The sequence below is a fragment of the Pyrus communis genome, chromosome 14, assembly GCF_041283825.1.
Source record: "Pyrus communis isolate YQ-2024b chromosome 14, ASM4128382v1, whole genome shotgun sequence".
NCBI classification, from domain to species: Eukaryota; Viridiplantae; Streptophyta; class Magnoliopsida; order Rosales; family Rosaceae; genus Pyrus; species Pyrus communis.
Window position 1 is genome coordinate 24,380,537 of NC_142578.1, and position 12,753 is coordinate 24,393,289.

A 12,753-nucleotide genomic window follows, 5' to 3' on the forward strand; every position below is an offset into this window, starting at 1 on the left:
TGAAGTGGAATTAATGTTCTTCTATCCAACGCTACTGACTTTTTAAAAAAAAAAAATTAAAATGCTTTTCTTTTCTTGGCGGTTTTACAGTCCTAATTGACAGAAAAAGTATTTTCCTGACGCTAGCAATTTTTTTGCTTCTCTTATATGCCATTGCAGCCATTTCCTATTGGATTTTTCCAACTATCTGCCAGAAACTAGCTTTTCTTGTCGTCTTTTAAAACGACACTAGTAGGTACTTTCATAGTAGTGATGGTAAGATGATGCTAGTGACATAGTGGTGTAATAGTCATTGCATTATGTGGGTGTTGTAGTTTATCACTAGATTATTGAAAAACAATGAAATCTATCAAAATTTTGGGAGAAGATGTTGGATTTGATATGACAAAATATTTATCATAAAAACACAAAAAGTCCATCAAAATCCATGAATTTTTAAAATCCCTTAAAATCAATGAAATTTTGAATACACCTGAATTTTTGCAAACTCACAAAAATCATAATTGAATACCACAAGAGAATTTCATAGACATTTCAAACGTCATAAAAAGTCTTTATCAATACATGATGACTTTTGTTAATTTCTTAAAAGTTTATATTGAATACACCTAGATTTCAGAAGCAAAATCCATCAAACTCTATATACAATACACCCACCGCACCCCCCCCCCTTCTTGGTGAAAGGGTTATAGGTTCAAATATCTCATGCACAATTCCTAACATTTTTTAACCATACATGTCATACATACTATTGATATATATATTTTTATTAGAGCAATAGCATTACTGGGTTAAGAAGTTAGCTGATAGGGAAAGAAAATTGGTGGGAATCAAACTCGCACCAGAATATATAGACTTGATTGTTTTCCGCCATTAGTAAAAGTACCATTTGGATATTGTTGGTGACTGGAACTTACTGTTATCAATATAGGAATAACTCATGCAAAAGAGTTTGATGTGTTGCTAGATAAATAAAGTATAATGATTTTCACACTCTTATTTTCTCTTTCCATTTAATCAATTTAAAAGCAAAAAAAAATAAAAAAAATAAAAAAATACACACACACATAAGAGTGTACGCAAATTAAAAAACAAAAAAAACAAAAAAGTAAAAAAGGAAAATTCACTTCAAAAATAGAATTTGACCAAACTTTTGCTTATAAAAAAAATATCATTTTTGCATACTTGAAATAAAAGTTAATATGGTTAAATACTTGTATCAGTTGGATTCCAATCATAACAATTCTCATCATTTTAATATTACCAACACATAACTATTATATATGTAAGCAAAGTGATAAATTCTATTAGTTAGTTCTGCAAACCTTCAAGGTTATACAAAATAGTCCAAGAAACGTACATAATACATATGAAACACATTAGACAAAGAACTTACTGGTTTTTGTTTCAAACGAAGCAAAAGAGATCAAGATAGGCTAGACTTGTGAGGGCAAGTTTAGTACAATATGAATTTGGCTTTCTTTTCCAAATTGTAGCACAAACTTTACGTTAGAACGGTTAAACCCTACAAATGATTCCACCTGCATTAATCCATTTTCCTAGTAGCTAAACATTTCATTTGTGGAAACGTAATCTTTTCTTCAATTTCATCTTGTCCACCCCTTAAAACCAATGGAGCCAATTATCCATTAATTCGTCCCATTCCCAAATAGCTTCATCATCAACGGCCATTGGCAAAGTCCAACTTTGTTCTGGTTGAGAGGATTGAGAGCCATGGTCTCCTGAGGATGAACTGTCCAGTGAGCTTAAGTTTGTTCTATCTCCAATATTCTGAGGATTCCTATTTGACGGTGTCAGCCCTTGATCCAGATGATTTGCACCCTGAGCAGGAGCTGCTTGAATGATGAAGGTAGGGTTTCTTGTGATCTCAATCCCTGGAGGTCGTCTGTCAAATGCCCTATGGCATTTCAATTTCTTGTACACTCGGCATAAGCTGAAATTTTCCCTTAACTGCTTGTATGCATGCCAAAATATATATCAACATAATATTTAATAATATTAGTTATTATGTAGTTTGGTTAGTTAAATGGGTTTAGATGCATATAATTAACTGCACTAAAACTGATCAATGCCGTACTACATCAATTAAGTCGCTTAAAAACAGTGTGGTCCTGTCATATGGTTTCATTTGTTGTTAACTTGTTATATATAGCTATTGGCACCACTAACATGTTCAGTTTTGCTGGTGTCCCTTCTATAAAGTGATTAAATGTCTTTTTGTGCGCCCAATTTATATTATTTATGGGATATATCACTTGTAATTTCTCAAAACCATATGTTATATATATACATACACACACAGAGCAACTTGATTAATTATGTCATTATACTATAAATCCGAAGAGTTCTCCAATTATGTTATCAGGTAATTATGTCATTATACTATAAATCGGAATAGTTCTCCAATTATGTTATCAGGTTGCAAACTAGATAGTTGTCTCACAAATACACGTAGATAATTCCAGTTGAATTTATGAAGTTTCAGAAAACAATAATTTTATTTGGACAAGCTTGTTGACAGCCTCTCTAATAGATGTATTTCAAGTTTTGTGAAGTTTTAAAACATGGATGTTACTTTTGAGATAAGAAATTAATTAGCACGTATACTGACCGTGGGAGCAGGAGGAGTACTAGTACTAGTGTTTGATGAAGAAGCTGTCATTGATAGTTGATTATTATGATCTGCATGAACTTCGATGGCTTTGTATTCAGTCATCATCCACTCGGTTTTCTTTCCATGTGGAGCTCGGCCAGTGTAGAAACCCATGGTTCTTTTGTGCCCTATGGCATGATTGTAATTGGAATTGGAAGAGTAAACAATGCTTGGAGATCCTGTTGCTTTCCAATACCCAGTTGTTGTGAGTCGTCTCGGTCTCCCTCCTCGAGCTTCACTCTCTTGTCTTGGGATGAAAAAGAACCACTGCTCTGAATCTCCATGGCTCACCTCTCCCGAAACCTCTGTTAAATAGTTCATTATAAACCTAATTAATTAATTAAAGTGTAAACTAACTAATTCGAGAATGATATGATATCGAAATATATATAAGTTGAAGTACTGCATCTGCATACACACACACACACACACACACATACCAAAAAGAAAAGGAAATTGAAATCAGTTAGGGTAGTGATTATTGATAAATAACCGGTGCGAAAACTACCGTTGTCGTTAAATTTATGTCCATATTATATTCAATGAATATCAACAATGTACCGATGCTGTAAATTAGTGTTCTAAACAAACACATATAACATTCATTATCCTAAAACTGGCATGGTCGTAGGGAAAGTGATGAAAAGCAAACACTAGCTATAATTTGGTGTAAACTCCATGGTTAAGCAAGCCAGAAGCTAGCATAAATCCAACAAGTAATTATTAAAAGGGGGGGAGAGAGAGAGGGAGAGGGAGAGAGAGAGAGAGAGAGAGAGAGAGAGAGAGAGAGATGTCGAATTACGTGGGAGTTCCCATGGATTAAACTCGTAAATGTAAACAACGGGTATGATTCGGTCTAGAACTCGGTTCAAGTTCCCACTCCTCCCATCAAGTTTGTTGCGCAAGTAAAACGAAATCAACTCTTCCTCTGTTGGGTAGAATCTATATCGAGGTGGTAAATCCTCCATTGCATCTGCCTCTCCAGCTCCCTCTACCCTAACCCTACAAAAACTACTTCCAGCTACCCAAATAAAGAAAGCTCAAAGCTAGCTAGTTGTTCAGGTTTCTATATATGTTGTCCGATACGTATGTTTCAATCATTATATATATAGCAGACGACTGATGGAATTAATGGATTGAAATTATGTAAATGAGATCGCGCAAAAAGGAGGCCGAGCGAAAGCAGAAGGGAAAGACAGATTTTTTATTTGCTTTGGAACGTTCTCCGCGCTTGTGCTCGAATAAAAAAGCCTTTGCGCCTCATCTTAACTTGTTGGAATCAGTCAGTATGCCTGTTTTTACCCTGCACACGCTGTTGTATTATTTGCGTTTATCGTCTTTAATTCATCTCACAACGATTAGTATTTTAATATTTAGACCATTTTTAGTTTTATATAATTAAAAACTTAAAAAGAAAAAAGAAAGAAGAAGAAGCAGATGAACAGTTCTCCTTCAACCTCTCCCAGCCAAGTAACCACTACAGCCCCACCCCGTCACGTCGCACATGTAACCGCAGTGGACAATTCGCTTGTAGGTGCCGGTGTGATCGTGCTGGAACCGGGTCTTGATGAAATCGATGGGTTGAAGACTCGCGGCAGGGCCGGCCCTAGCCCAGTGCCATCAGGGCGACCGCTTGGGGCCTAAAAAAACGAGGGGCACCAAAAAAAAATTAAGTTGGTACATATATGTATAAGGTTTTGTTTTATTCTTCATATATAGTAAACGCTCTTTTTAAACAGCAATATATTTGAGATGGCAGGGGGGTTTTATTTGGTTTATGTTTCCATGCCCACCCAGGTTCAATTCCCTCTCTCAACATAAAGGGGTAGTTTCCTATTTTTTTTTTTTTTTTTTTTTTTTTTCATGTCTACTTTAAATAACAAACAAACATTAATTAGGTTATTAAATGTGGCATTTTCAGTAGGGGTTTTTTGTTTTCAATTTGAATTTACTCGCAAAATCATGTTCAAGTTTGTCTAAATATAAATTTGGGTTTTTTTTGTATCTATTGATAATTTTTTCATGGTTAAGTAATAAATTGTTGTCCTTATCTTTTTATTGAAAAAAGTTTTGTTATTGACAATCCAAAAATATTATCCTACACTTCTTTGTATAATTTTTCCCTTATAATTTTATATATTTGTAATGAACTGCAACTTTTCATGAGCGCTCGAAAAGCAAAAACATAGTTGAATTACCATATGCCCTTTGGTAGTAGCAATTTGTTGTTTTCATTTGTTGCTTACATATAGAAATTAGAGATCTTAAATATGAAAAATTCATTTCAAAGGTTTCGTAATGTGCAAGTAGCTTGTAGATTAGTTAGTTAAAAGTGTTTAGCTTGTCACTCAAGGACTTGTTTTTGAATTCCTTCACCATATTTCTGATGAGTTTAGTGTAAGTTATCTTATCATTTATCAAAAAAGTCATAATGTGAAAGGGTTTCTTTTCTTTAATATTTGATGTACAACCTACGAATACTAAGATAAATAATTATTTTATGTGAAGTTATGTTGGGGCATATTTTCAGTGTCGTCCAGTGCCTCAAAAAACTCAGGACCGACCATGACTCGCAGCCTCCATGATGCCTCCGAGCGAACCCGACAGCGTCTTCGCGTACATTGAAAGGGGAGGCTTTTTGGCGGCGGTGGTGGTCTCGTCGGATTGGGGTTTTCACCCATGTTTTTGGGAATTTGATTCCAAATTTCAAACTGCAATCCCAGCCTCAATCAGCAACCATGAGCTTTAATTGAAGCCACAAGTTCCCTCAACCCACAACTTGGCAAGTGCCACTGTGTCGAGAGAACGAAACCAAAAAACTTCAGGCTTAAAAGTAGATAGATTATGAGTTTTGTCTTCCATCTGAACTTTTAAAATGTTTTGGTATAAATCGTGAGGTGTTTTTTCTTATTTACTAACCATGTCAATATACGAATAAAAAAAATAATGATATTTTCGAGTCTTTAAGGATATGTATAAGTAATGAATGGGCACCAAATTAAACTTTTTGATGACCTACTAAATGCTTTTTGTAGGGCATTGGGGCAGGAGGTGAATTTACAAAAATCCTCAATCTTCTTTGGGGCAAATGTCCAATTGTCATTCGAGATGTTATCTATGATACTTTGGGAATGAGGCAAGTTGATGACCCAGGGAACTATCTGGGCATTCCTACGGTTTGAGGAAAATCGAAAAGGGAGGCTTTAGCTTATGTTAAGGATAAAGTCCTAGCTAAAATTCAAGGGTGGAAGCACAATTTTCTTTCTCAAGTAGGTCGCGAAGTGCTTATTAAGGCGGTTACCCAAGCTATCCCTGCTTGCCCAATGCATATTTTCTGTTTCCCTGCAAATTTTTGCAATGAAATTGATGAAGCGGTCACAAATTTTTTGTGGGACCAAAGAGCTAGTGAGTGAAAAATTCATTGGGTTAGTAGGCAAGTTTTGGGAATGCCGAAGCAAGAGGGGGGATGGGTTTTCGTGACCTCAAGGCATTTAATCTTTCTTTATTGGCGAAACAAGGGTGGCGCTTATTAATGGAGCCTGATTCTTTATGGGCTCGAGTTTTGAAAGGCAGGTGTTATCCTAATTGCTCTTTCCTCGAAGCAAAGAAAGGTGGAAGGGCTTCTTGGGGGTTGTCTAGTATCCTGGCTGATAGAGATGTTATTGCTTTGAATTCACATTGGCAAATCATGAGTGGCAATCAGGTTTGTGTTTGGGTGGACAGATGGATCCCTGATTTGGAGGGGGACGTCCCAATCCGGCCCCTGGAATGGTGGCTGACCCAAATTTTTTGGTGACATCTTTAATCAACTATCATACTAGATCGTGGTTAGAGGATGAGGTTGAAGGTAGGGTGATTGAGAGGGATAGAGAGGCAGTACTTGATGTTTCTATTGGAAACCCCGAGCAAAATGACCGTTTGATCTGGCCGCATGAACGTAGGGGAAGATTCACAGTTAAATCGTGATATCACTGACTCTTCGATTTGAATTGTCGATGTTGTGTTTCGCGGCCCTCTTCTTCTGTGGTGGTCAAGTCGGGTGTTTGGAAGAGGTTATGGTTTTTCTCGAACTGCAGATCAAACAATATGCCAACACGAATCTTATCCATGATGTTTATGATATTAAAGAATCATATGGATTGAAGATTATGAGTTGAATACTCAAATGATGTAGACACTAAGAATGATCATTTATCTTCGTGAGGGTAAAGATAAATTGATATTTGGTCCAGAAGTACCACATCTTAGTGAAGTATATGTTTTATTGTATTTGGCACAATGCATTGAATGAAATAAAGCTTATATATTGATATCTCCGAGAAATTACAGATATGTGCATACACATGAGTTAAAACAAACAAACAGGATGAAGCTTTCACAAAGGTTGCTCATGTGAAGTCTCAGTACTCGGCAATACCCCAGAAAGGAGAGGCACTCGAGATTGATCATGTGGCACCCCAGTACTTGACAAAACACCAGAAGGGGAAGGCATTAGTTGCCTTCGGAATCTAGCAACGAACCTTTCGTGATCATTTTGAATCCAACTTTCGGATTCTTGAAGCTGATCAAGCTTTCTTTTCATGCTCGTCGAGTATTTATTTGCAAGCACGTGTAACACTCTATTTTCGTGCTTGAGCCATCTGATCTCTTGTTTAAGACTTGCCACTTCAGCCATCAATGATTTAACTTGGTGAGTTCGAGCAAGTAGGCGTTGGCCCATATTGGATACAGAGTCTGCACATTGAACATTGAGAGCCAAGGAGTCTTGAACGGCCGACTCATCAAACTATTTTGAAAGGATTCTGTTATCCTTTGGAGTAAGAAAATTCCTAACTACCACTGTAGCGGTAATGTTATTCTTCATCACAAAGTCCCCAACCGTAAGAGGACCATTAGAAGATAAGAAGGACGTGCACCATATATTATCCTGACGTTGTTCGTCTGTATCACTTCTAAGACTTAAATCTAAGCAAATGTTAGATGGGCAAACCATTTTTAGAAATGATGAAAGCAAAATGATGTCAAATAAAATCTCAGAAGTGCAAGAAAGGGAAAATTTCTACAGGCAACAAATTTCTGAGCATACTTTTGAACACAATTAATGTCTTTATAAAAAGAAGAGGCAACAGAGCCACTTGTTCAAAAATCGAAGAGACACCGCTCTCCGAATTTCAAAAGCCATATTTTCAGGATAAAGTTCGTCAACATTTTTCAAACGCAATCTCAGCTTTTTCAGATATTGCTTACAACTTTGTCAAAGATCTCTGACAAAATTGAAAACGCGTAAATCTTACTATTCTAATTACACCACAGTTGCTGACAAGACTAAAGGCACAACACAACTATTTACTATTGAAAAATCTCTATATATGTCGACCTTCGTTTTCTATAACAAGGTAGACTTGCAAGAATACCTAACTCTTCCTCATTTCCAAGAATGCATCTTCAACAAAGCATCTCGAAATACTCAGTTTTCTTCCCCTCCGAGATACCTCTTCAAAACTAGTCACACCATAGCAAGATTATCTCATATCATCAGGAACGAGAGCAAGAGTATCTTATATCATGCAATCTCCCTTTTCTTTCCTTTGTCCTTGTTCTTACCTGCAAAGACAAGGATAAAGAAAGCAATATGTCGGAACTTCCACTCAAACTTTAGGTGAGGAATCGACTGCTTAGAACTTTCCTGATTGCTTACCTAGAATTGCTCTCAAGTACTCATCTTCAATTGTTGATGGAGCTGGGTCTCAAGTCATCAACACCACAGAATAATTGGCCTGTTGTTGGTTCTTTACACTGAAGTTGCCACGCATGGATGAATCACCAAGATGTGAAGGACCATTCAAATGTAAGGTTTGCATTCCACTCCTGCATCAATGAACAAATACTACAAGAGAAGATGTCACACATGCATGGGGAAAAAACAGGGAAAATACCACTTCTGCAAGGGGAATATATAAGGCAAGTGAAAATGATACATTGAAGCATATGGAGACAAGCGCAACAAACACATGTTGATTCATCCTCAAGAAAGCCGAAGATCACTTGCCACGTGAAGTTCCTCATGGTCCAATTTCATTCAAGATCAAGTATCGAAGGTCCTTAAAGAAATCACAAGTCCTATTCAAGATCAAGTGTCCACCACCCTTGAATCAAATTTAGCTCCAGATAAATGAAGTAAATTCAGACTTTTGGAGGAAATCAGAAGACCCTTCAGCCCAGTTTAAGAACAAGCCTATGGAAAGTTAACAACAAGTAAAGCACCTCTTTCGGCAACTCTTCTTGCTAAGAGACTGAAGCAAAATAATCAACGATCGGCCTAAATAATTTGAAATCAAGGGAAGATACTCATCAGGGGGAGCATCCAAAACATATCAAGATTTTAACGAGTCAATCGAAGACTTGTGGCCATCCAAGGGGGAGTGTTGTGAATAATATGTGGATGGCCCACATGAATAGTTTGTTACTATTTGTGCACAGTGTTTTCACTATTCATTTGTGGAAATTTGTAAAGTGAATAGTGTTCTCTTTGCTTATAAAACAAATAAGGGTATAGAAGCCAGAAGACTCACGGAAGAGGAAGAGAGAAAATAGAGGAAGACGAGAGGAGATAATAGAGAGAGTTACTTTTGTACTCCTATTATTCTAATTTATAATGAAAGCACCACCGTTGCCCCGAAGACGTACTCTAGTCACACTGACTGTAGAGGAATCTCGCAAATTTTGTGTCTTGTTTTATTTATTCCACTATACACACCATCGATTTTACAACAGTTAGAACAAATTTCGCGTAATGCTAGGAAGAAAAAAATAAATAAATAATTTCAACTCTTTTCTTTTTCTTCTACTTCTTTGTAATCTAATTTTGCATATAATGCTAGGTTGACTAGATTTTTAGACCAAACTTGCAGACTAAATAATATGTCACCAATAGGAAATAAGCACCTTAATCAATATTTAAGTAATAATTCAATCCTCAACAACCATATCATTTAATTTACAAAATTTAATTTGAAATTTTATCTCCCTAGTATTATCCTTTATTTTCTTCTTACTTGGTACATGGAATAGAGTCTAAAATGGGAGAGAGACTTACATTAGTAGTGTTCATATAGTTTCTAGAAAAATTAAAGGTTTTTTAGCCAAACTAATATCTGAGATTGGCATAACTCTTTACTTTGGTTGCTGAGATTGGCATAATTTTTGGTCCCTGAGAATTAAATTCGATAGAAGTGGTATTTGAGATTGTTCAATTTGGTCATTCCATGAAAATCTCCTTTAGATTAAGGTATTTTTGTCTAATCAACCTCTTCACTTGAAGTTGAGATTTCTTCAATTTAACAGAGATTTTTCACATAATGATCAAAATGATTGACGGCTAACAATTTCAAAGACCACTTCTATTGATTTTAAATCTCAGAGATTAAAGTGAGGAATTTGTCAATCTCTAAAATCATTTTGGCTAAAAAGTCAAAGTTAAAATATGCGACTTTATATTGTTTACCCGGAATGCCAATGAGAAATATATACAAGTCCATCATCTAAAATGAAGAGGTGGAAGGGATCCCTATTTTTTTTTTTTAAATAGAGATTAGTTGTGGGGCCACACCATGTCAAACTTCAACAATCCAAACCGTCTATTTTTCAAGTTGCACCTCTTAGATTATCCTTGCAAAATATAAGCCAAATCAGAAATATTTGAGACATCTAATTAAGTTCAAAGAAATTGAATAACACTTTGTTCTAAAATGAATAACACTTTGTTCTAAAAGAAACAATGAAATTTCATTGTGATATAATTAAATCGGCATATGATTTCGGATTGAATTGAATTTTTGCAAGGATGATCTATGAATTGAGACTTACAAAATAGACGGTTCAGATCGTTGAAGTTCGATGTTGAGTGGGTCCCACAACTAATCTCCTTTTTTTTTTAAAGAAATGGGGAACCATTTGCATAAAGGCCTGCCTGAAATGAATTATGTACTAAAAGTAGTTATAATTCCAAGGGTTTGCACATTCATTTGATATAAGAGCATTCATCTCATTCAACATTCTTTCAAGGGTTAATCTTAGTTTACTACCATGAAGTTTCTTAGTTTTCAACATTTGGTGCAACAAGTTTTCCTTTTAATCCTAGAATGGTACCTGAAGTTATAATTTTGAGACACTTTTATATATTTGTTAAGGTTGTTGTTAAATCAGGCGTTAACTGGTGATGTGACGCCCACGTGGACAATGACTGGGCGCTACGTGTCAATATGAACCCACGTAGATATTAAAAAATTAAAAAAATTAAAAAAAATGGGCCGTCCTCTCTTACCTCACCCCCGCTCCTACCTAACCCTCCCTCCCTTCTCTCCTTTGCCGCCACCCAACCCTCCATCCCTTCTCTCATTTCCGCTCACCCGACCCTCTTCGACCCCCCGCATATCCACCCTTCCCCTCCCTTTTCAATTCTACTCTTCTCTGTCCATGATCCCTCTATACCCAAACCTTTTCTCCTTCACCACCATACCCCAACCCGACCTATTTACAGATTTGATTATGGCGATCCTTGGCGTTGACTTAAAAAGCGAGAACTGGAAGGCATTAGGGTCCATCAGACTGTGTAGGAAGAGATTGAAATTTGGACGATTCTGGAGTGAGGATGGACTACCCCGTGAGCTCGAACATCCAGGCTCCACTTACCAGATTTGACCAAACCCAGTGGGTGGAGGAGCTGGAGAAGACAGTGGTAGAGTCACATCTACCAGATTTGACGGCGGTGGAGAACAAAACCCAGCAACCTAAGAAGACGGTGGTGACGAGCCAACCTAGCAGCCAAACCGATTTTTAAAGCTTTCAAATTTTCTTCCGATTTGGGTTTCCAATTCGATTTTTTACTGGGGGTATCGCAGAGCCAAACCCAGCAGCCCAAGACTATCAGAGATTGGCTTTGATGGCAAAGAGGATTGGGAGAAGGGGTGTGGTAGGAGGAGGAGGGTGGGCGTAGAGGAAAGAAGGGAGGGAAGGTTGGGTGGACGCAAAAGAGAGAAGGGAAGGGGGGGTTAGGTAAGAAAGGACGGCCCATATTTTTTAATTTTAAATTTTTTCAAATTAAATTTAAAATTTTTCAATATCCACATAGGCCTTATATTGACATGTGACATCCAGTCATTGTCCATGTAAACTCCACGTCATCAGTTAACGTTTGATTTATCAACAACATTGATGCATGAAAGTGTCTCAATTATGGAATGAAAAAAATTTAATGTACTAAATATTGAAAACCTAAAAACTTTGGATAGTAAACTCAGACCCTTCTTTCAATATCGTTGGTGCTTCTATTATCTCTTAAACTTTTCGTTCATTCATCATTGTTTTCCTTTTTTTTTTTTTTTTTTTTTTTTTTGTCTTTTTATTCTTATGAAGCGACAAACCCCTATTTAGATGACAGATCGATGACGACAGATGACCGATGGTAAAATCATGTTTCTGCTGTTATATTTCGTATTTGCAGATAATTGGTTATCATGTTTGTCAATTCTATAAACGACTTGGTGAGAAAAAAGCAAACTAAAGCATGTCTGCTTCTTATATTTTATAAAATTTAAACATATATAGGTCTTGTCTTGCCCACTTTTTTAAGATGGTTTATCTACTTATTTATATTGTTCATACTAGTATTTAAACATCCCATGAAGCGCCGCTCCCTCTCTCCCAAAGTCAAAAACCCCCAATCTAATCTCATTTTCAGCCGCGGGCCCTGCCTCTTGGGTGGCGTCGGTGCCAACCCATCCCATTCTTTCCCAATTCCTTTTTCCTTCTTCTCTAACCGGCCACTGTCTTCTTCCTTTTCGTTTCTTTGGATTTTAGTGGCTGTTAAAAGTGCAGAACACCTTGTCGTGGAGGTTTCCCAAAGCCACATGAATCGTATGACCGAGCGGATCTGATCTGCTGGAAGTCTTGAAAAGTTGCGAGGGCCCTGGAGGGAGAAGCCCAGCGTTTTTCACGTGTTTTCATTCTCCGTCTCGTAAAACGCCGCAGTTTGATTGTCGGAGTCATGCAAGAAAATGAATGTTTGAGGATAAGGTGGT

The 12,753-nt window shown here is 36.8% G+C and overlaps 1 protein-coding gene across 1 annotated transcript; it reads right to left on the minus strand.

Annotated features, from left to right (window-relative positions):
- Window positions 1–1,329: 1,329 nt before the first annotated feature.
- On the minus strand, window positions 1,330–3,951 carry LOC148691456 (NAC domain-containing protein 90-like). Its single transcript, XM_088684481.1, has 3 exons — window positions 3,477–3,951; window positions 2,633–2,979; window positions 1,330–1,971 (listed from the first exon to the last, which is right to left on the minus strand). The coding sequence occupies exons 1-3, from the start codon at window positions 3,640–3,642 to the stop codon at window positions 1,624–1,626; spliced, it is 861 nt and encodes a 286-aa protein (XP_088540607.1). The 5' UTR covers window positions 3,643–3,951; the 3' UTR covers window positions 1,330–1,623.
- Window positions 3,952–12,753: the final 8,802 nt, after the last annotated feature.

Coding starts and splice junctions, on each gene's coding strand:
- LOC148691456 (XM_088684481.1), bottom strand. CDS start 3,642: ATGGAGGATTTACCACCTCGATATAGATTCTACCCAACAGAGGAAGAG. Junction 2,980..3,476: donor TAATCCATGGGAACTCCCAC/GTAATTCGACAT, acceptor ACTATTTAACAG/AGGTTTCGGGAGAGGTGAGC. Junction 1,972..2,632: donor GTACTCCTCCTGCTCCCACG/GTCAGTATACGT, acceptor GCATACAAGCAG/TTAAGGGAAAATTTCAGCTT.